The 23,686-nt window shown below is 37.6% G+C and overlaps 1 protein-coding gene and 1 non-coding gene across 9 annotated transcripts; one reads left to right on the forward strand and one right to left on the reverse strand.

Moving 5' to 3' along the window:
* Window positions 1–9,906: 9,906 nt before the first annotated feature.
* LOC103702191 (probable NOT transcription complex subunit VIP2) lies at window positions 9,907–22,762 on the reverse strand. 8 transcript variants are annotated; one of them, XM_039124446.1, is made up of 15 exons: window positions 22,590–22,762; window positions 21,880–22,016; window positions 21,218–21,340; window positions 20,615–20,720; window positions 20,355–20,521; window positions 19,822–20,185; window positions 15,996–16,205; window positions 15,817–15,918; window positions 12,025–12,110; window positions 11,746–11,928; window positions 11,197–11,628; window positions 11,058–11,110; window positions 10,924–10,965; window positions 10,299–10,440; window positions 9,907–10,214 (listed from the first exon to the last, which is right to left on the reverse strand). In XM_039124446.1, the coding sequence occupies exons 3-15, from the start codon at window positions 21,233–21,235 to the stop codon at window positions 10,143–10,145; spliced, it is 1,977 nt and encodes a 658-aa protein (XP_038980374.1). In that variant the 5' UTR covers window positions 21,236–21,340; window positions 21,880–22,016; window positions 22,590–22,762; the 3' UTR covers window positions 9,907–10,142. The 8 variants fall into 8 exon arrangements, with proteins under 8 accessions (XP_038980374.1, XP_038980372.1, XP_038980373.1 ...); XM_039124444.1 differs by having other exon boundaries at window positions 20,355–20,533; XM_039124445.1 differs by having other exon boundaries at window positions 20,355–20,533; window positions 21,853–22,016.
* Window positions 20,615–20,692, forward strand: LOC113462422. The gene has a single exon (XR_003384695.1). It is a non-coding gene; the product is annotated as a small nucleolar RNA snoR35 (small nucleolar RNA).
* Window positions 22,763–23,686: the final 924 nt, after the last annotated feature.

A 23,686-nucleotide genomic window follows, 5' to 3' on the forward strand; every position in this document is an offset into this window, starting at 1 on the left:
CCGCTACTTACTGATGCTGTGATGGTTGAAGCAAGTAAATTTCCCATGGTCGGAGATCCATCCTTTGCGGCCCCGCGCGGTGTCACGCTGTGGTCTTCGTCTCTGCGTGGCTCGTGTAATTTATCTGGAGATCACGGGGGTACTTACGCTGTCCTGTGGTCCACTTCTCTGTCTCGATCTCTGGGCAAACGGGCATTTCCTTTGCCGCTTCCCTCTCACTTTTTCTTTAACCTATTGCGACTGCGACCAATAGCTTTTGGGAGTTCGTGTGCGTTGAAGAGCGAGCTGTTGCTCCTTTCCTGTGCCTTTCCTTCTTTCTTTGTTTTTTGTTTTTTTTTTTAACAATGCCGTCAATTTTTTTGGCTGAGGAACGAGATCAGAACAATCTGGTGATGGTGATGGTGATGGTGATGGTGATGGTGATGGAGGCTTTTACTTAATGGGGTAGATAGATAGACATGATATTCACAGTAGGGAATGGATAAGCTCTGAGGCTAGCGTTGGTACGAAACAGGGCACTGATTGGTCCAGATGTTCACGAGATCCTCTGTCCGAGACAGTGATTGGTCTTTGTTTTTCTTTTCACCTAAATGGTACTTGTTTTTTTTTTTTTAAAGCTGACACCTAAGATTATTCTTCCCCCCCGCAATTGGTAACCGAACATACCTTTTAAGAAACGCGAAAAGATGGCGAAGTATGTGAAATCCATCTCAATGGGAGGTTCTTTGATTTCTACCCGCCCTTCTCTCCTGCAAGACTTCTCCCATGGGCTTCGGATCTCTCTCGCTCCCCTTGTGATTTCCATAGGCATGCAATATCTTCAAAACACCGTAAATCTCAAAAATTCTATATTGTATCCGTCATCAGATAGAATCAATAAATAGCTTTACGTCCAGTATATTAGATTACTAAATCCATACTATTACTTTTTTGCTCTTTGAGAAGATACATAAAATTTTTCTTTCTTTTTTTTTTGTTTTTCTTCTTCCAAGCATTTTTCAAATTTTTTTTTCATTTTGGTATTTAAAGAAGTCTGTCGGATCAAACCTCCCAACAAAGAGGATTAGACTGAGCTAGATCACTATAGACCTGCACGTAGAGGACGAATCACATTCTTATGACGGTATATATCATACGCTTCGATCCAGACAAGCTCTTTTCAATCTTCTGAACTATTCTAGTAAATTATTTCTTTATAATACTTTTATGAAATAAAGTTATAGCAGTTTTAGATAAATTATTTTCAACAGTCTAAGAACGTAATCTTTGAAAAACATGCAGAAATTCCAAAGTTACTTGTTATATTGTTTTAGTATAGTAATTTAATTTTATTGTTATTACATCTCTTTCTTGCATTTATTTCAAAATCTAGAGGTATATTATTGAAAGCCACCAATTAACGATTCAAACATATAAGGCTAATCTGCTTGAAACTTGTGTTTGCAGAACAAACTAAAGAAACAAAACTTCATAAATGACTTTTTTTGATGATTGCAGTTCAATCAAACCCGAAAAATTTAGTGAATCTTCTTTTAGAACGTGGCAAAGCCAAGTAAAATATTGGTTCACCACATTAGCGTTGATCTCTATAATAGAATTTTCTGATTCTAGACCACCATCTGGATCAACCTCTCAACCCTCTCCTAGCCCTCAAGCTGAATCATCTGGCTCTAACTCTAAAATTCCTGAAGAAATTGATTTTCATTGTCGTCATAGGATTCTTAGTGCCCTTGCTGATCCTCTATATGAGGTGTACTTTTCTACCAAATTGGCCAAGGAGCTTTTGAATGCTCTTGAAGTAGAATATGGTTGGATAATGCCGATCTTGATTGGTTCGTTATATCTAAGTTTCATAAATATGCCATGGTGCATTCTAAATCTATCAATGTCCAAATTTATGAATTTTAAGATCTTCTTAGAAAAGTTGAATTGACATATTGCAAATTTTCTAAAAATTATAGAGTCCAAGCCTTGGTTGACTCTTTCACTCTATCTTGGTTGAGTTTTTCTCGTGAGTTGAGCATAAGCAAGGCGACTTAACCCTATCAGAGATTATAAACTCTATCAGGATAGAAGAAGAGCATCGACAAAGCCTAAACCTGCTTTTGGACCCAAGATCAATTTGACCGAATCAAGTCAAACTTATTTCAAACCCCATGAAAAATTCTTTTAAAAAAATCAAAATCTTTCAAACCTTGTTTCTTCCTCTAGACCTCCTAAAAGCCATAACCGTCTATATCAGAAGCCAGAAAGGAAGAAAACCTTATGCTTCATATGCAGGCTGTCAAATCTATGGCGAAGGACTAATACCATAGGAAGACTGAACCTTGAAAGAAAGGATCACCTAAATCTCAAGTAAATAAGGTTGAAGATGGTTCTCGATCTTCCTTCAAGTCAGAAAGTCAAAATTCTTTAATTTTTCTTATCCATTCTTTTTGCGATTGATGGCTTGATTCTAGAGCTAATGTTCATATTTATTTTGATGGCTCATGATTCTCCACCTTTCAAGAATCAAGTGGAAGAGGTGTAACACTTGGAAACGACTCCTCAGCACAAGTGTCAGAAAAAATACGAGTGGACCTAAAGATGACATCTTAAAAAACTCTAATCTTCAACAAAGTGTTGTTCATCCCCAACGTTAGAAGAAATCTCATCAGTAGATCTCTTCTTGTATCTAGAGGCTATAAGATTGTATAAGAATTTAATAAGCTTATAATCACTCATAATAACGAGTTTGTTGGAAAAGGATTTGTATCGGAAACCTATTCAAATTGAGTGTAATTCCTAAAGATTCTAATAAAGACTCTTCATTTATTCTAAATTTTGAATCTTCTAATGTTTGGCATGGTAGGCTGGGTAATGTGAATTTTAATCGGACCCATCACATGACTAACTTGAATATGATTTCTGAGATCCATTTAGATTAAAAAAAAGGTCAAATGTGAAATTTGTGTTCAAGCAAAAAATACCCAAAAAATATTTAAATTTGTTAGTAGAAGTTCTAACCTTTAGAAGTTCTGAGATCCATTTCTAACTGAAGCTCCTCTCCAACTCCTACTCTATGGCCATGGCGGCGGTCCGTAACATGGATTCTAACAGGTCTTGGACCCTATGAAAGTTTTTGCATTGGGAGTCATAAATTTGCTGACGGGGCAGGATTCTTGAAGCTCTACTACAAGATTTATAATAGCAGCGCTGGTATAGAATTTTTATTCAATAGAAAGGGATGTGGTACTTATCGACTTTAAATCCGCTATATAACAAGGATGATAAACAGTCTTAGTGCTTCATTGTCGTGGGAGGCACGCAAGTGCTTGCACCACAATAAGAAAATATTAGGATATTATTATAAAAATGCCTTTAGATTTTTGGGTGATGGGTTATTGGGTTTGGAAACAACTTGTGGCCTAATATGTAACGCTTAGGTTGTTCCTGACATCTCATTCCATAAAGGGTAAGCATCAAGGTACATGGATTTGGTTAGGTATATCTAAACACCATGATGAAGTTTGCAGACAGTTGACTCCAATTAACTTTGTGCTCGGTGACAGTTTTCTTAAGCTTTCTCAATTTTTTGCTAAATCTAGTAAGAGCAAATCCATTGTGTTGAAATATTTGGAGAAGAAGGAGAAAATAAGAGAAAAAGAGAAAGAGAAAGAAAAGTGATTTTATTTTTCTGTTGTTTCTTCTTCACATATTCGGTACATCTCAGAGATTATATATACTCGTGTGCAAACTCCATAGATGAAAATATTATAGGTGATATAGATTGTCATGTGATCCCTAAAATCACTCTAACAAGATTATGCTAACAAAAGAAATTAATATAGGTTGACACAGAATCACGCTGATAAAGAAAAATATTATGAGTGATGCTAATTGTTACGTGATCCGGTTTTCTTAAGCTAGCTTTCTCAAATTTTTGCTAAATCAAGTAAGAACAAATTCATTGGGTTTCAAACATTAATCAGGTCAACTATGAGGTTGGGGTTGTATCTTTCACGTGAAACAATAATTGATTTTCTTTCATAACATTAATCATTTGATCACATTGTATATAGATCTCAAAATACTCCAACATCTTTTTTTTCATCCGTCTGCATGGATCTCAAAATGGCCATTGCGCAATCCAGTGGACAACACTGCGAATGAAGGTGAATCACTCTTTAGATACAACCCCGAACCTGGTGCATCGGTTATGTCCCCCTGTACCCATGGCCAGTACACCTGAGATCTTTCCCCTGATCCAGCATTATCAGCCCTGATCAGCCGTTTGGGTTTTGATCTTTTTATACAAGTTGACAGAAAGAAATTATGAAAGATTACAGAGCAATTATTTTATATCACCTTGTGGGATTGTATTAATTGCAAGCTTGCAGCATCTCTGGAGTGCCGATCTGCAACCATGATGTCGTGGTATGAATCATTCTTCACAGGAAAATACAATAACAACATCTATAACTTTATGCCAAAGCTCGTGGCAGCACGATAAATTTTATCAATGTTTGGTTAGCAATGCAACCTCGTATCGTCCTCCCAATCATAATGAGGCGAGGCAGATATATTCGGTGGAGCCATCTTCTTACATGATGATGATGCTATACAGAGGCATCACTAGAAAATTATTCGGTGAACCATAACTCAAGGGCGAGTTCCTCTGTCAAGAAGAGAATGATGCAAGTAGACATTGATCTCTGCAAGTCGATGCATGTAATGGTACTGATGAGATATCATGCATGATTGGATGCTCATACATCCTTCTGAGCTCATGATCAGTCCATCGAAATTAGATGCCGTACATGAAATCCAACAAAGGTTTCAGTAACACTATTTTCTCATTATGTAGGCCCTAAAATTATCTTAATTAGCCATGATAACGATGATAACAGCCTTGCCAGTCCAATGATAGCTGTTAGAAAAGCCATACTTAGTCCACCATGACAGCAAAAAATGGCCAAATATGTCTGCATGTCCACTCAAAGCAGAAAAGGGAGCCTCTGGTAGCATTACCGCAACCATATGAAAACCTGACGCAAAGTATGAAATCAAATGAGAATAATTACTGTAACTATGTACTTTCAGGTATCTCCAAAACAATGCTATCTTATCGATTTGTACAAAAAGTTATACGCTGGATTCAACTTTGCTCCTAGCAGAGCTCCTGGAATGCGTTCCATCTCATGTGCGATGGTCAATTTTCTTCTGCATGGCACCTTACGGGAGCAAGAGTTACGACCAAAGCAGAAGCCAATTAGAAAATATATGAAAACCTTTAGGTGATAGAATAGCTGTGCGGCCCTAAGCGTACTGTTTTCCTTTGGACCTGTGGAAAGGAAGACACCAAGAAAGAAGCCTTGGGGCCTTCAATTCTCCAGTAGTGAAAAAAGTGCGGTCGCAACTCACGACTCTTCAACGTTTGGCAGCTGGCGGACAAACATTAGTTGGAACAAGACAATTTGTCAAACTTACGTTCAACTGTGACAGATGGATTCAAGTTTGATCGGCCGACCCAAACAGTTGGAATTCTCGATGGTTATGGTGCAGTGATGCGATATAGTTCTCTGCATTATTTTATGTGCATGCGGAAAGAGTAACGCGGATGCCATCAACCAGTTTATATACTTGATGGAGACATTATTCATATGAATACTTCGAGAAGCCACCTCTCAAGATTCAAATGCAAACTCCTCGCATTCAAAGTCCAGTTTGCTGTGCGACTAAGGTTTCTACTGGCCATAGCGGCGACTCCTTGGCGTACATGGTTACTGACTGTCAAGCAAGCAAAATCCAAACTAAAAGCTACGGGAGCTGAGAATTTGGCATCATCATCATTGGATTGCGCATTCAGAGCTCAGGACGGAGGACCCTTTATTATTTCTCTCATCTCATGAAACAAAACAACCAAGAAACAACCAAATCCGATAGCAGGGCAAGCAAACAAATGGTGTCGGTTCTTGCCACCCGTACAGCTGCGTGTTTCCAACTTATGGATGAGAGAGAAGAGGAAAGATTCCTTTCCTTTCTCTGCGTGCTTTCCGCTTGCATGTGCCTTCATGTGCTCCTCCTTCCAACCCTTTCCCAACGTCTCCCAAGAGCGTAAAGAATGGTCACCATCTCAGACGTATCAGTCGATAACGGGGTGTTTCCCAACTCTTCCCAGTGTTTCTTCCATTGCTATGTTTAATACTCTCCTACTCCATCAATATATGGAGCCACCCACCCACGTCCCAACCAATCAATTCTGCCTCCCAGTACCAACCGGAATTATTTTCTACTCGTCGAGATGAGCATGGCCTTTCAACCGGAGATTTCGTGGGGACATATTCCCCGAGGGGATGCCCGGATTGAGATTGTCTCCTTTCCGACACGATTTCCAAAGTAATCACTGTGCCACAAGGTGGAAAACCGCCTGTTTTCTGGCAGGTCATGCTGGTTTGGATATTTGCGAGTTGAACCACCATATAGCATTGCTTTTCTTGTGGGATTCAAGCCGGCTTCTTTTGGTTACCTCTGCAAGTGAAAAGGTCATTTACTTTTTCTCATTGAATGGCATTATATTTCTATCTATTTTTTTTAATATTTTATTTTCTGATTTTTATGGATATATTTTTTCTCAGTTAATTAAAATCATCTGATCTATCAAAAAAAAAATCATTTACCGTACCTTAATATATAGTTGGTTTCCTTTAGTTATCTTAATAGTCATATAGACTCTCATTATATTTCTGACCAGCAAGAGGAAGTAGCACTTGCTTAGCAGAAAGGAGGAAAAAAAAGGGTTCTATAGGTATAATTCAAAGCGCGGATGATTTTGATGCTTCTATATGCAACCCATGTTGATTATTCAAATGGAAGAAATGCTTGGATGGATTTGATGATATCAATTAAAATCACTTTATTATGATGCTGCTTCATTTATTTAAGCAAGTCATCATAAGCTATTATAACTGATAAATAGAAATGCATTTGATCTCATGTTTCTGGCTCCTGCATCTACCGTACGATTTTTTATGGTAACTTCTAATCACTTGTCACAAAAGGATGCTTGCAAAAGGAAATGAATAGTTATAAGAATTAAAAAAATCGGATATGGCAAGTGAAAGATAAAAGATATGCATCTTGTTGCATAAAGGATGACACTTCTACAACTTTTTAAGAAAAGCATTTTTTAGAAAATTGTGTTTGGCCACCATGCAATAACAAATGTTTTCCGCATGAAAGTTAAAAAGGTCCCTTTACTGCTCATGTGAAACAACTATTTTATTTTCTTAACATAATTAACTTTTAACTCATTTTATTAGGCACAAATACTTTCATATTACCAAATATCAGCATGTGAAAAATGCTTCTCTTTATAGCACTATCAAGAGAGAGCTTCATAAAAAGCCTTACCATGTAAGTTTGCATATCAAATAATTGCCAAAAATACGAAGGTCAAAGTCGTATTCAGAGGAACGTGAACATGTGAACATATGTTGCATCCCATGCACCTAGATTCAACATGATGACTAAGAGACAGAGACGAGTTGCCTTCAGCGTTGAAGCATGATGCTGCCCAAAGACACTCTTTAATATTATTCAACTATTATATCAAAAATGATACAAAACATGCTGTCCAGAATCATACCTAAACCTACCCATGATTCTTTTTGGACTTTTGTCATCATCCACCTACTACTTCTCTTGCAGCTGTAGATATGGAGCGACCTTTTTCAGCATCTTAGTTGTGGCACCAGCCTGCGTTTGGTATACATTTCTGTCTCTCGTCTTCATCATCTTGTAAAGTTAGGATGTTTAGGTGATTTTAGTTTTCAGTCGTCTGACTCGTTTGATGTGTCTTCATATATAGGTTGCAAGTTGGGATCATTGGGAACCAACTAAAAGCAGATACATAAAATCTTTACTCCAACAATTACAGATGATATCCATATCATTTTCTGGTCCTCTCCTACGCCGTGGCCTTATTAACAACAGATTTCTAATTTAAATATTTGCACATACCTATATCTAGTCATTAGGGCATATTGAGATGGAGAATAAGTGGGAGGACATCCCTCCAAAAGTCGGGTAGGATATCCTGCCAAATGCCGAAGTGGAACAGCCAGTAAGGCACGATGCTACATGGAAGCATTAGTGGACCCGCAAGTTATCATGAAATCCAAATTAACATTAAAAGTGATAAAATCCAAATTATCATGAAATCTAATATGCATCAAATACTTTTTATTTCTTGCATTCGTCCATCCAGCGGGACACCAGAAAATTTCGATTTCACAGAACAGGTATAATCCTGGAACAGTAAAAACTAAAAAGGATATCCTTTCAAAATCTATTCTCCAACCAAACACCACCCAACATCTGTTATGACTCATGCTTCATTCATGATGCAACAAAAGAAGGAAAGAAATGATCAGTAATTTTAGGAAGGCATATAGGCCGTTCTTGCTGTTTTTTCGTAATTGCAACTCAAAATTAGCCGGGTTTGGGTGGTGCCAAGCGCCTAAATGTATCTGAGTTTGTAGTCTCCAACCACTTTGATTTACACAATTTATCTCTGAAGATATACAAACCAACAAGATTACCCCAATCCATCACCTATCCTCCTGTTGAGACTCTTGGCTTTGATTTATCATAAGCAGTTGCCATCATAAGAACCAGTCGGCCAAGCATCTCAGGCACCTTCGAAGTAGGGGCAGCAAAAATTGACCTCAATCAAAAGTCTTCCAGTTAGCATGGGATATAGATCTATTTTTGAATGAATCAGCATGGCTAAAACCTTAAACCCGATTCAGGCCTTGAGAAACGTTCTATTTTAATTGAAATAATTTAGACTAGATTGAGGCATGATCTAGAATAGGAACTTATTTAACAATTATTTTTTTCCATATTAATTATTTAAATTATTTTAAAAATTACGTATTTGATGGACTAGCATATACTTATTAAGGATTCAAATCTTACAAAATAGATTAGATTAATGTTGAATGGATGAACCGTGGACGGGTAGAAATCAATGCGTTGACCCGATATCGGGTTGTATCGGTCATGGATCATATTTACCAGATCCAACACTAACCCCATCCACTGCCTCCCATACTTTTAAATACTTGCGCAAAGAGTACCCTATAATGTGCGCATGACTCACACGCCGTACCTAAATTCCATGACCATTGGATTAAATAACAGAGATTGGAGCTGGGTGTCCCAGGTACCTTCTAAAAGCTTGCACAGGAAAATAACTAATAATGTGCTCATATCTCCATACCAAAATACACAGCGGCCATTGGAATTAAATAACAAAGAGAGCTGACTAAAAGACCTAACGGACTGCGACAAAAACACTTCAAGTTAGCACCTGTTCAAGTAGCACAATATTTTTTTTATAACTTGTTTGATCTTTTGTTTTGTTTTTTTGTTTTTTTCCTTTTTTATGCCCTGTCTACCACTGCTCGCTGCGAATTCCTCTCTTTATATTTACATGTACCTATGATATAAGTCAGAAAAAAATACAACAAAAACACCAGATATTTTACTCAAAAAACTTTATGAATGCAACCCACACACACACACCCCACCCCAAGCAAACCCCCAAAATTATAATAGAAAAAAAAAATCTCAAGAGTGCGATTTTCCAAACATTTTCTTTAAAAACGACCATTTCAAGGTCCCGTAATTTTGTGAAATGCTAAACCCAGATGCTTGCGTAGTGGTGAAAAATATCTACACGCAACGTAAGCGACAGGCTTCACGCCTAAATGATTACTCCTTAAGGAAGCACGTGCTTCTCAGCTCTCAGCCGCCCGTGGGTGGATCTAGCATTCCTCCTTTCATCCTCTCCTATGCTTTTAATGATTTTAATGAAGCTATAAAAGTTTAGTTTAGCCATCAATGACAAAAGCCTGCCTCTTAATGAGAAAATCACATCACAGGATATTCTTAAAAGAAAGAGACAAATGCGGAATGAAAATTCCTAATGAACTATGGGGTCAATTTAGAGATGCCGAGGCTCGACAGAAATCACCTACCAACTCAGTTGCAAAAAAAAAACCACAGCTTTAAAGAGAATGGAGAATAGATTGGATCGAGTTTATTTCTAGAATTAATGACACATGCTGGGCCTTTTACATCAAAAGATAATTGGCTTATGTTAAAGGGCGCGCGGAAGGAAGAGTTGGTTTCTTATCCACTGCCTCGTATTGGAGAACAAAGTTTTCCTGCGGTCGACAGCCAACGTATCTGACATGTGAATACCAAAGAATAAATAAATAAAAAGAAACGAAAGAGGTTGAAGGCCATACCTTAGTTCTAGTTTCCCATGTGTTTGGATCGAAACAGACATAGGTTCCCCTTTCATACGTCTGAGTCTTAACCAGAGGCTCCACGTTTGCTCTTGTGAACCATAGTTGGTGCTCTTTATGGTAGAACCATCCCCGTGAGTACCTGCAAACGCATTTGAATAAGAGATTGTTTATGCCACATTGGAAAAGCTTACTTCATCCCTATGGATCCTCACACAATTCATACTGGAAACAAAATGCATGAAAACAAAGCTTAGCATTACATTTTTCTAAGACAAGCAACAAAATACATGACAAGCGCAGAAGGTGCCTATCCGATGTGATGCAAATCACCTAGAAAATCAAAATAGGACAGGTGCTTCAGGACAGAAGCAGCAGGTTGCACTTGGGAATAGGTATACAAGCAAATATCTGCATATCTAAGACTTTGTACATAAGAAGGGGCCTAAGAGAGTTTTTGTTACAATTCTTTGCTTCGTGGAGAATCCAGAATAATAGAAATGAATAAAAACCATCCAGTTTGGTAACATAACATTAGAAATCATACTAACAGCAGGCTGCCAGTTCTGGCAACTGAAAGGGTGGAAAGGGGGAAAAGCGGACAGGTTAGAGAGAGCAAGCTTACAGTTCAGAAGCAGCATAAAGTTGAGCTTCATCTTTTGGCATGCTGCAAGAAAAGTAGAAGCACAGGTAATTAAACAACGGTTGCAAGCAATACAGAAACTAACCAAAAAGTGAAAATTCATCATAGAAACACACCTGTAAAAGATGTAAAACAGTGTCAATGGATTAAACCGTGAAAAATATCCTTGCTACATCCACAACGTTAGATTTAGTACACCCATATAAATAGAGATAGAGTTTATGTCAAAAAGATTTCAAAAGATGAAAATCTTACCTGTAGTGGAGGTGGCTGTTTGGCACAATAACAAGATGGAATGCAATACTCAGGCTCTCCTCTGGCCGGCTCATCAGACCATGGAGATCCAAATGTCTTATGAAGATTATCTGATGAGTTCAAATTCAACCCTAAAGTTGTCAAGTCAATTCCTAAAGCAAGGGATGTCAGATCTGGATCATTCATCCTAATAACACTTAACAAGCCCAGTAAGCCAAACCGATCAGGAGCAGTTTGTATCCCCTGCATGGACTTCAGACTCTGATCTCTGTATGATTGATTAACAGCAGACATCTGTTGCTGCCAAAATTGAGATTGATTATGTGGCTGTTGATATTGCTGAATGAGCTGCTCATATGCTCCCATGCCAGAAGCTGCATTTGGAGAGCATAATGATCTCAATCCAATGCCAGGTGGTCCACTATTTTGCATCTATAAAGAGAAGTTGAGGAGAAGAACTTCTTGATTAATATTATAAGATGGACCAGAGGTTACACACAGGTTAGTTGATAGTCCTGCAGCAGTACGGAGTTAGATGGAGTAATGTACCTGGGAGTGATAGGTTCCATGAGAAGATGGAAATAAATCAGATCCATGTAGATGGATAAGATCTTGATTGTTTCCAGGTGAATATGTGACCCCAGCACTACTGACCGCTGCAGCATGCTGCTGTTGTTGCTGACGGTTAGATGGGTAAGTCCCTCCTAAGCTAAATCCAGAAGATCTTGCCATCTGCAAGATAACAACCCAGTCTTCATTCTAAGTAAATGAAAGGCACAACAACAACATGAAATTATATCATTATTTCATATAAAGGCTTCAACTCACACTGAAATGCTGTGACTGCATCATAGGAACATTCTCTTGAAGTTGTTCCTTCTGATGCAAATCGACAGAAAAATCTGAGCTGCCACCTATACAAGAGTCAAAATTAGATTAAAAAGGGCAAAACAGAAAGTTCAAAGCCATATTATAAAACTGAAGGACAAAGATAATCTTAGCAGATAAACAGGAACAATTAAAAATAATGTCTGATGTTTTCTGAAGTGATTGAAGTGACAGAAACTGCTGCTACTCAACTAGTTCCAAAGAAATTTTCTACGGAAAGCATGATGAAATAACCCAAACTCGTAAAAAGCAGTCCACGATGGAACAAAGAACTTACACACTTATATGCTAGAATAAACAGTGGAGCACTGCTTACATAGGATTTTAGCATAGCTGCCAGCACGATACAGGAGGTTCACATTAGTAAGACCCCATAACTGCATGTGAATCGGCCAGTCCTGTAATGCATTACAGCAATAGGCTGTGACAAAAGCACCACACAGCAGTATGTGCTCAGACTGCGCATGGATGCAGATGCACCCACTTAAGGTTGATTAGTTTCACCGAGCAAGTAATTGTATCTAACTATCTCAAGTGTCAAATTTCTTTCGTGCTTCTTATCTATATTTTTTATTTGAAAAGATATAGTCCATATTATTTTGTAGGATTGATGTCTTTAAAAAAGTGAAAATACACATATTTAGGGCATAAATGTAACAGATGGCACGCATTTTTAGAATGGCACAGAATGCTATATTTGTCTAGGTAAGTCAAAAATCATCTTTGCACATTCACAACATGCTTACTCCCCACTTGAAGAAAACAGTCAAGTCAAGATACTGTAGCATACAAGGGCATAAAAAAGTTTGTCAGGTTTATGTATCTTTTAGAGGTACAAGCACTAGTAATGCGATATATCCTTGCCTAAATTTGTTGTTTCCCAAGGTATTTTATGCGCTCAAATACAACCAATAAAAAATAAATTTATCGGAAAGAAAACTGGGCAGAATCTTCAAACTTATACTTGTCCAAACTGGAATTACCGGACACCCACTGAAAAAAGTGATGGAAGTGAATTGTCAGAACTAAAGCTTATAAACTGCTCATGAACAACTTGGCTGCAACCAAAATGCGATATGCACCTCAAATATTAGCAGTAATTGGCTACATATGCGGATCTTGTTGCCTTGTCTTGATCCTAGACTCAGTTTTCAGGCTCATAGGTTGATCTCGGGCCTTGGATCAGGCTTGGTTAAATAAGCTTGAGGCAAGCTCAAGTGAGATTGCTTGAGCACATATAAACCTCCTTTTCTTTTGAGGAAAGACCAGAGCACAGACTGCTGTTTATATGGAAAAAAAGAAGAGTACATGAAGGCGAAAATGAAGCCTTTCCTCCAGCTTCTAAAGCACCCAAAGACACATGAAACTACCAAACCTCAAGGAGCGTAAAGCAGCTGCACCAGACAAGCATAATAGAAAAGCAGATCACAAGGAAAAAGAACTAGAAAAAAACAGTGGTAGAAAGTCAAACAAAGAAAAAAAGAATGCCAAACCCTCGCTCTAGGAGGTTTTTGGAATTGACTCTATCAAAACTTTCACAATTTTGATCTCCTCCTAAACAATGACCTCTTTGAATTTATAGTTCATATCACAGGTCCTCTGCTTCTCTGTCACCAGATAAGCCAACAGAAGGCTGCTGAAACAGTATCAGCTAGTTACACGATTTTGATGCAATTAGGCCACATTGGTTTACAGGATGATATCAGGTCTCATAATTTACTGCTCAATCAAATGTCAACCCTTTGTCATTGTAAGCTCCTTTATACCTTTATCACAATATTCAGAAACATTACCTTAAATGTAATTTACATCTCAGCATAAACTAAAAGAGATCTATGACCACAGTGCAGCATAAGCATATGAGATATATGCTCAGACAGTTCGAAACAAGGATTAAGTCATGGTACCAGTACCTGCCCCGGTTTTGACTTGGGTCAGTACGTATTGGGATTTGGAACAGACCAAAGGACCATTAACATCAAGAATGAGGTGATTTTCTAAAAACAAAAAAGACACAAGATTTGTCATAAGATGTTCTAAAACAAACTGTCCTAGGATGCCAAGCTGTCGCAAGCATCCAGATGCGACTGTCTGGATCCATCCTGGCTGGCAACAACTGAGATGGTTGGCACATCCCAGTTCATGAAAGAACCGGTGTCTTGGGTGCATCCCAGATACCGTTCTCTCATTGGAACAGTATGCTACCAACAGGGCACACCGGGAACCAAATCCTTGGTTTGAAGCAGATAATCTGTATATAAAAACCACAAAAATAAGGAATAACTAGATTGCATTCATAGCAATAATTAATTATAATATTTATACTAAATTTATTAACAAATGCACATTAAGTGCCAAAGTAGTAGAAAGTGTTTTTAGGGCTCGTTTGGTTCACGGAAAAAGAAGGGGGGAAAATGTGGTCAACGGGAAAGTAATGAGATGCCTCTTGTTTGGTTGGAATTTTCAAAGGAGAGAGACGGAAAAGTTGTATTCCCATGGAAATATGATTCCCACATTTCATAGGAAAGTCTTTCCCATGAGGCGGGAATCACTCCATTTTTACTTTTTCCCAAAAAGGCCCTTCAGCATTAAAGAAGCATTAAAGAGACATTAAAGACCTAATTTTTATTAAGGGCATAATAGGAATTATACATAACTTTCTCAAGAAAGTGGATGGCCAACCAAACATAAGCACTTTGGAAATTTGTCATTTTCCCATGGTCAACCAAACATGCCAAAAGTATTTTCCTAGGCATCCTCTTCCTAGGAATTTGTTTTCCAGGAATCATATTCCTAGAAGAAAAAATTGCTTCCCGCGAACCAAACGAGCCCTTAGAGTTGTGTGATTCAAATATTTGCAATATCCATGTCCTTTGATATACCACTGTCCAAATCTTCTGGTAAAAGCTAGCAAAGAAGCCACTGCAACCTAAGGCTTTGTCCGGATGGATGCTATTTTAGGCCATCTCCACTTCATACTTGAGATCTTTGTGAGCTTGATGACTTTTTTAGAGGAACTTTCCTCATCCCCCCACAGCCCAGAATGGCCCCAAATAAATAAACAGATTATAGAAATTGACAGTTTAGATTCCATCACAGTTATAGGTCGTAATCTGCAAAGCCACTCATAACTTCAGTGACCCAATTAGAGTCATAAAATCTATTGCTCTATTTCCTAACTATAGTTTTGCACATAAATATTTAATATATCCCATTACCATGGCTGCATAATTTAGCCATTTCTTTCCAGCAGGTCTTGCACAGAAACATTATAGAATCATGGGAAAATTTCAAAACAATCAGGACATTCATTATTATAATGATCTTTCTATTATATTACTATACAATGATAGCAATAACAAAATCTTGAGTGTGTTTTTACAAAAAATCCTTGATTTTCAAGAAACATGATGACATAGATATGTTCCCATGGCTTATTCTTAAAAAGTGCAAGCAGTACGTGTAAGTTTCATGATTCAACATATATTAGGGATTTTTCTTGAAAATAAATCAAAACCAAATTACAACAAAGAAAAATAAGGAAAAGAAAAAAGAAGTAACCACAATGCACATAAGTTGCAGAATGTTCTGGATAGCACCAATGTAAAACAATATATGTTCCCCATTATCAAACTAAAACATAAAACTGATAATGATTTGCTAGCAAATATAAAATAAGGTAATATTTCAAAGAAAATAAAGCAAAGTTTAGATGAATGATAACTAAAACACCTTTAAATCCAGGCAAAGCTGGAAAATCTTCATTTTGGATGCTAAATTCCTGGGTTTGTTGGACAATGGAGTTAACACCAACTCCTTGCTTGCGCATTGAACCTACAAATTTGGAGATCAGCTGACATTTCATTGCATGATAAAGATCTGAAAAATTGAATCACAAAGCTCTTATATACCCAATTGTCCTTGTGGCCCTCCAGCTGAACTGGGTCTCCCAGTCAATTGAGGAAAATCATTCATGTCAAAGGGAGAACCATCATTGGAGTTGAGATCATTTAACATCCCCATAGAGCTTAATGCATTATTCCCTCCTTGTATTTGACTCTGCAATAATGATCCTCCAGAAGTAGGATAAGAGTTCCCAAGCATACCAAGCATTTGAGGTGCTGCTAATTCACAAACACATGCCACCCAACCTCAGAGACCATACTTGAGAAAAAACTAATATGGTCAACAAGGGCAGTAGCTATTAAATGCAAATCATTCCCAAAAGATTCAGAAGTTCCTAGAATCCAACACTTATATTTAAAAGCAAAGTGCTCAAACTAACAGCATGCATTAGGGGGAAATGGCATCAAAGAGGAAAACGGTACAGAGTTTTCACAAATATGAGTAAATTCATAACATCCTGCATGGGGAAGTTGAACATGGTGCAAACTTGTTAAAGATTACATAGGTATTTCTCGGACCATCAAAATGATATGAACTGGAATTGGTTCAAGACCCAATAACCCACCACAAACATGACAAACCCTCTAAATGACGGAATTATCAATATGGGGAAAGAGAAGATTTTTGTGAGATGCAACACATTAATATAAACTGCAAATATATTATACATATTCAATTTGCAGAAAAGGTGATACATATCATAGTGATTAGACTTAAGATGCATTATAATGCAACTGAATTGTGTGTTACTAGCCCTTAAAGCTAGCAAGATATTCCAATGATATGCATATGCTGCTAAGAATAATTAATAAATTTATAATGGTATATAAATAACAAATAATACATTCCATTAATGTTAATAAGCCAACTAAAGCATATAAAATATTTACAAAAGTCTTCAAAAGAAAAACCTGTATAACTGATAAAAAATCCATTTATAATGGTATATCATATCATTGCATGATTCAGTATATCTGAAACTGATCTGTTCCCGATGTGGTAAATGGGGATGGATGAAAGAGAAAACTATGAGAGAAAACAAGAAAAAGAAAAGAGATTGATGAGTTTGATCCTGAAATTTCAAGACTTCCACATACCAGATGTAACAAATAATCTGAAATGTGATCTCTGCTATTGTAAAAATCCTGATTGCAAACATCCAGACAACATCTATGCCATAAGAAAAGATATTAACCCATAATCTTCTCACTGCAACCACTGAAGGCTTCCATGGACAAAAACATCCGCATGGCATCTTAATAATACATATGAGGTTTTCAATATGTACATTCTATCATCCATTCCATCAGATAGAGCTTTAACATCATGACCAGAGTCATATTTTATTATGTTGGCAAATGTTTTAATAAACTGGAAGTGAAAAGGGGGTATTGATCTCCTTGTGACATATCATGACTGCAGAATTTACTTGATAATATTGATGACATCCCACTTCCTTTTTGCAAAAAGTGAGGGAAAATGCAGCACAAGCATTTTCTTAAAATTCAGTTCTATCATTGTCTGCCATACAGATTATAACTGCCCCCCATGAAACAATCCTCTTGGCACAAATCAAATGAACGCAGCTTCATCCAACCTAGGGGTGTCAAATCCGGTCATCAATTTTCTAAAAAGATTGGCAAAACCTCTTATCCAACTGAGGATAACAAATTTATGCAATAATCAAACTCATAAATTTTTTTTACGGTCTTTCAAGGTAGCATCTACAATCAACTTCACACATGACAATAGCTTTATCTCTTTATGGAGTCAAATCCAACAACTACCAACTCATCATTATCATCATAATTCATGACTCCACCACCATCATCCTGGCAGTCAAAGCACTCATTAAAGATAGTCAAGAGAGAGGATGTCAAATATTCACCAATGTTGCCTCTTCATTTCTCCAAGGATGCAATTTTATTCCATAGCAAGGTTCGCCGTACCGGTACCACACTAGCATAGTATCTGTATGGTACGGTACGGAGTTTTTTTTGCATACCGAGGGATGTATGCCTCCGGTACCGGTACCGAACTGGTATGGTACGGGATATCCGGTACCTTCCGATACCGTACGGTACAACATACGATGTTCCATAGTTATTTCTATGTTCAATAGTTGAGCATTCCAAATTTTTCCTGCATTTATGTGCATTTACAATCCAGCTAAAAATATTTCATAAACACTTTTAGGTTTTTAGCTAAGGACCACCAAAATACTATATTCAAGGTTCCAGCTATGAATGTCAATGATGTGAGCAGCTTCCACTAAAACTTTAGATTTTCAGCGAAGGTTATTTTCATAATTAAGAAAATTTTCTCCATGACTTAACATGGATGATGAAATGTACAAAAGTAACAAATAACCAAGAATATAAGAAGATTTGATGACGAGAACAAGAGTCACCAAGGACATGCACAACCATGTTCTACTATTATTCCATAACAACCTCCATAGTGATATTATAATTAATCTGAGAAAGCTAAAAGAACTCCTACAAGTTGGTCATGTAAATTTCTCATCAAGCACCTCTTTCAGATTGGAAGATTGAAGCATAGATAATCTCTAGAAGCATTACATACCCACAATGGAGAGGAATGTCCTCAGCAATAAACTAATCCTAGCCTTCAAGAAAGGAGACACTGCAAAGTTGAGAAACCATTTATACGACAACCCATGAGACATATGAGTAATCACTATGTCACAGGCTTGGCAGTTGGTCATAGTTGTAATTACAAAAGGAGAAGCTTGTAATGTAGAAGTTACCACCCCTCCCCCCTCCCACCCCCCACCCAAAAAAAAAACAGCATCACTACCAGTTGTTTATTTATATTTAAAAGGTGAATCAATTTTTTTGATACCTGGCTACTCGGCCTCAGATCTCCAAAAAAAATAATAATAATAAATAAAGCGTGCTTTCAGTATGCAAATTTCCAGCTAATACCAGCGTTTTTGGAGAAAAACCAAATCAAACCAGTTGATAAATGTGATTTGACCTGAATACCTTGTTGTATCAAGAAAAGACTTAATTCCTCTTTCGACTAACCTGATAATGATGCCTATTGTTAACAAAAGAAAAGAACAAGCTACTTTCTCAATCAATATTACAAATGTTTGAAAATCAATTACAGTGCCCACTGAGCTGGTTACAGAAGACTAGAGAATGTTATTGATCCATAGAGAACTCATCTAACAAAGTTTACTGAATACAGACATCTAGTTAAGCCCCATGAAAACAAATAGATAATAAAATTTAAACGAACTTCAAATAATACATATATGTATGTATGCATGTATGTGTGTATGCATGTACATCAGTACATATGCGTGCATGCATGTATGTGTATGCATGTATGTGCGTACAACAGTATTTATATACTGATGCATACCGAGTTTGCTGGGAATTGGGATTAAAGATTCCTACATGACAAACAAAAAGCCCAAGGAAAAATGTTATATATCTGGTCCAGAGAAATCTAGAAAGAATATAATGGCTCAATACAGGACTTTTGAGCCTTCCAGATGCTTTCAAATGGCCTGGAAAATAATATGGCAGTATGCCATCAAGATTTACTATACAAATTTATCAATATAACAATCACAATCTTGGTTGCACACAAGCAATAATCATAGGCTAAATGGACATGACAGAGACAAAATACTTATTGTATCTATGTCCTGACAGAACTGCCCCCAATACTTCAATATTAATTATGAAATTCTTCACGGAAATGGACAATATGAAGGCAAAAGCAGGACTAAAGTGACGGTACCACTATCTTCTAAAATTATGAGTTAGAGATCTCCAGGGAATTTAATAGAGTAACCTTGTTGAAGCATGCCGCCCATCAGCCTGTTGGGTCCCTGTACATTAAGGTTCCCTGCTCCACTATTAGCAGCTAAATTTACACGAGAAGCAAGGCCAGGAACAGACAATCCTCCAGAGCTTATGCTTCTTCCCATGCTTCCTCCACCAACCATGTTCCCTATTGAGCTTGTTATTCGAGGACCTACATTCCCTAAAATTGGAGATACACCCAACCCAGGAACAGAACTACGGTTGCCAGCAGTAGCAGAGCTCGAGGAAATCCCAGGTATTGAACCACCAACTCCACTCATACTGCTACTAAAAGCAGGGCTTCCTACAATGTTAATGCCCCCTCTATTGGTTACCCCGGAACCATGTGAAATCTGCACAATAAAACGAGAATACATGGATAAGGATTTGAAGGTGGGCAAAGGATGAAATAAAGCTTAAAAAAGCATACATTCAGTAAAAAAAGTGATGTATGATAATTTAATATTTCATGATGAAGCAACAGGGTGTTAGTCTAGATAAAAAGGATTTTAATATACAAACCTGAGACAAAGCAACTGGAATATTGTTTGATGCGAATCGTCCACTAGATATGTTTCCTCCTGGTTGCTGAACACCACTTGATGGGACGCCACTCATTGCCGCATTCCTGGATGCAAGTGAGCTTGCCATGTTTGGAATGTTAAAGCTTCCGTGGATGTTGTGTAGCCCTTGCAGACCACCTAAATGTTAGCATTTTTGTTATTGTGAAAATTTCACATTTATTTTCTCAGCGAAAGACAAGCGCACGAGAATCTCCTCACCAGAGTGATGAAAACCTGGAGTTGTTGCAGATTGAGCGGAAAATGAAGATGTGAAAGGCCTGCCAGTTGAGTCAGGAAGATTTGATGTTGAACCATTAAGTGTTGACTGCAACCAGAGGTTTCATCTGTATGGTTAAGCAAAACGAGACCCTATGCTTGGTATGCATATATAAGAATCGAAAGAAGTATAAGAACCCCACTTTTCAATAATGTGGCACTAAATTACGCTTCCTGTATACTTGATAAAAGACAATATCTCAAAGTCTATCACATCTAACAAGTTCTCCTCTACTCATAAATTTATCATCGCTTGGAACCACTACAACATGGCAAGTCATCAAGTACCTAAGCAACAACAAGCAACTCTTCGGTTTGAACAATTACAAACAGACAAAAGTGCAGCAACAATGATAAGACTACAAATCAACTATCTGACTCTAAAATGATAAATAATTATGGAGATGCAGTAAATCTGAGGAATGCAAAAAATTTTACTAGTCAAAAGCCTTGTTAGTGTTCTATTTCTGAGCCAAACAAAGAACAGCAAATTTTAATAGTTTGTAGCATGTATTGTTAGAGCAAAACTTGGAGTAGAGGAATTACATTAAGCAACCCGGACATTGTGCTGAAAAGAATATTCACAGAAAACTCAATTCGAGATGCAACAACTTCTCATTCTTGTTGAATGTCTGAAGGCTTTTCGGTTTTTGACAGTTGTCTCCTAATCTGAAAAGTAATAATAATAGTATAAGAACATTAGACATGAACACAGTGTGAAGCAAAATTTGAACTTGCTTCATGCAAGATGTCACAAAAAACAGGTGACATAGCCATACATGAAACTTTTATACTGGATAAAACAACATAAAAATTAACAAATGAATATTTTATTTAATCAGAATCATTTTTTTGTGTAATATGATGTAGGTGTACGACTGACAGGCCTATTTCTTTAATAGTGATCAGCTATATGTATTCTTATTTACCTTTAATTGTATTGAAAAGTAAAACCCTCCTTTTGCTTTTTCTTTTTGGCTACAATGTTAAGTTTTTATTGAAGCATATGATAGTTATACACCAAGAAAGGGGGGAAAAGAGACTACATGAACGAATATTGATGTTCTATATAAACATTAGGACTACAAAAATATCCAATACCAAGTCCTAATCCATCCCCCATTTCTTTCTTGGCTATATTAGGTCCTAATTTCAGAGGCTTTGTAAAAGTGCTTTCAAACCTATACTCAAACTTCAAGATTTCTTACTTCTTCTCCATACAGACCCAACCAGACCTTGCCGCAGACCTCCAAACTCTTCGTGGATGATCAAAGCACCTCAATACACTCCACCATTCAATCTTTTGTTAATGGACCTCCTGAGCTTTACCAAAGTGGCATTGTAACTGAAAAAGAACATGCACATCCTGACAGATTACAGTTGACTGTTTTGAAAAAGGACACATATCAAGAACAAAAAAAAAGTCCAGAGAAAAAGAGTAATGCTACTCACTATGCTATCTCACTGTTGCTATATGAATCTAAGAAAGAGGAAAAGAAACGAGAGAGATTGCTAAAGATGTCAGTGTTGAGCGCAACAAGCATCAAAAAAAGTCGAGGGAGCGCAAACTGCTCCTCAAAATTGTTATAACGATTAATTACTATTACTATTTGTTCTCTCAAAGGAGATTTTATTTACAGTGTCTTGATCGAAAACCAATTTGACATTCAAGACTCGTCTAACGGAACAAGTAAAGATTCATCCTTTTCTGCTCCCAGATCTCATAAATAGTAAAAAAATATCGATTCCAAAACTCCGATCAGACAAGAAACGAGCCAAAAGGGGAAAAAATTCCAAGGAACGACTTTACGCGACAAAAACCAATCTGGGAGCAAAACCCTAGAGCGAGACCGATCGATGGCGAGGGGATTAAACGCATAGAAGGGTCAAAGATCGAGAGATGGAGAGAGGCATCTACCTTCGACGACGAGAGAAAATGGGCGCCAGCGATGCGAGAAGGGAAATGGTCGAGCGGCGGAGAAGGATGGGGGGTGTCGCCTTCGATCGAGAGAAGCAAGGGCGATGAAGAACAAAGAGGAGCAAAAGTGAAAAGGGTGCGCTGTCCGGAGAAGACCAACTAAGAGTCGGTCTTGGGCCGGACTACGTGAAGATATTAATGCGGACTTCTTGGCTACTGATCCGACAGGTCATCAAGGTTTAGCCAACCGGATATCTTCTTCACCCCCGCTGCTGCTTATATGTTTTTTAAGGAGAGAAAGAACCTTAAATCATCACAAAATACCAAAAACTTCATAAGTGTAATGATATTTGAAATAAAAGCAGGCTTTTATCATTATGATATTCTATAAAAGCTTTTTGCATCCTAATTAATTATAGAAATGATTGGAGTCGCCATCTTTGTAACGTTAATACTTCGGAGATAAAAGGTTCTAGCCCTTAAATCTTGGATTGTGCATCCATAACTACTGTTACCTAGGTATCCATCTCTCTTTCTCTAACAAAATACCAAGAGGGGCGTGGATTGTGCTCCGGGTTTTCTTTTTTTGCTTCCACAGTATTCTGCACAGTATTGTTTATCTAGGAGTTTCCATTTTTGAGTTTTCTTTAGATTAATTTCGACGGATCTATCTTGGATAAGGCGGTGCAAATTTTGTTATTCGGGACCCGTTTGTCAGAGTCATAGTTGTAAAGGCAGTCAACTCTTCGACATATCGGTTCCAAGTGTATAGCTGCGAATCGCTTGAGTGGGTCTTCGTCACGTTCGGTGTATCTTACGGGCCAGTTCCATCGTCCTGGAAGGAGACTCGGCCACTGTCATCAGTTGGATTCGAAAGAGCCCAAGGGGCCACGGTTGCGTCCACCCTTTGCTCCGAAATATCTGGACAATATGAAGGATAGAGGGGTCTTTCAGGCCAAGCATGTATTGTGTAAAGTTAATGGGACTGCGGATTGAGTAGTTGCTTATGTAGCCAATCACTATGGTAGTACTTTATGGGCTGGTGCTTTTTTGGTTTTATTGAGTGCATCCGTACTTGCCATGTATGACCCACTTCC

Source organism: Phoenix dactylifera, chromosome 3, assembly GCF_009389715.1.
Source record: "Phoenix dactylifera cultivar Barhee BC4 chromosome 3, palm_55x_up_171113_PBpolish2nd_filt_p, whole genome shotgun sequence".
Classification (NCBI taxonomy): Eukaryota; Viridiplantae; Streptophyta; class Magnoliopsida; order Arecales; family Arecaceae; genus Phoenix; species Phoenix dactylifera.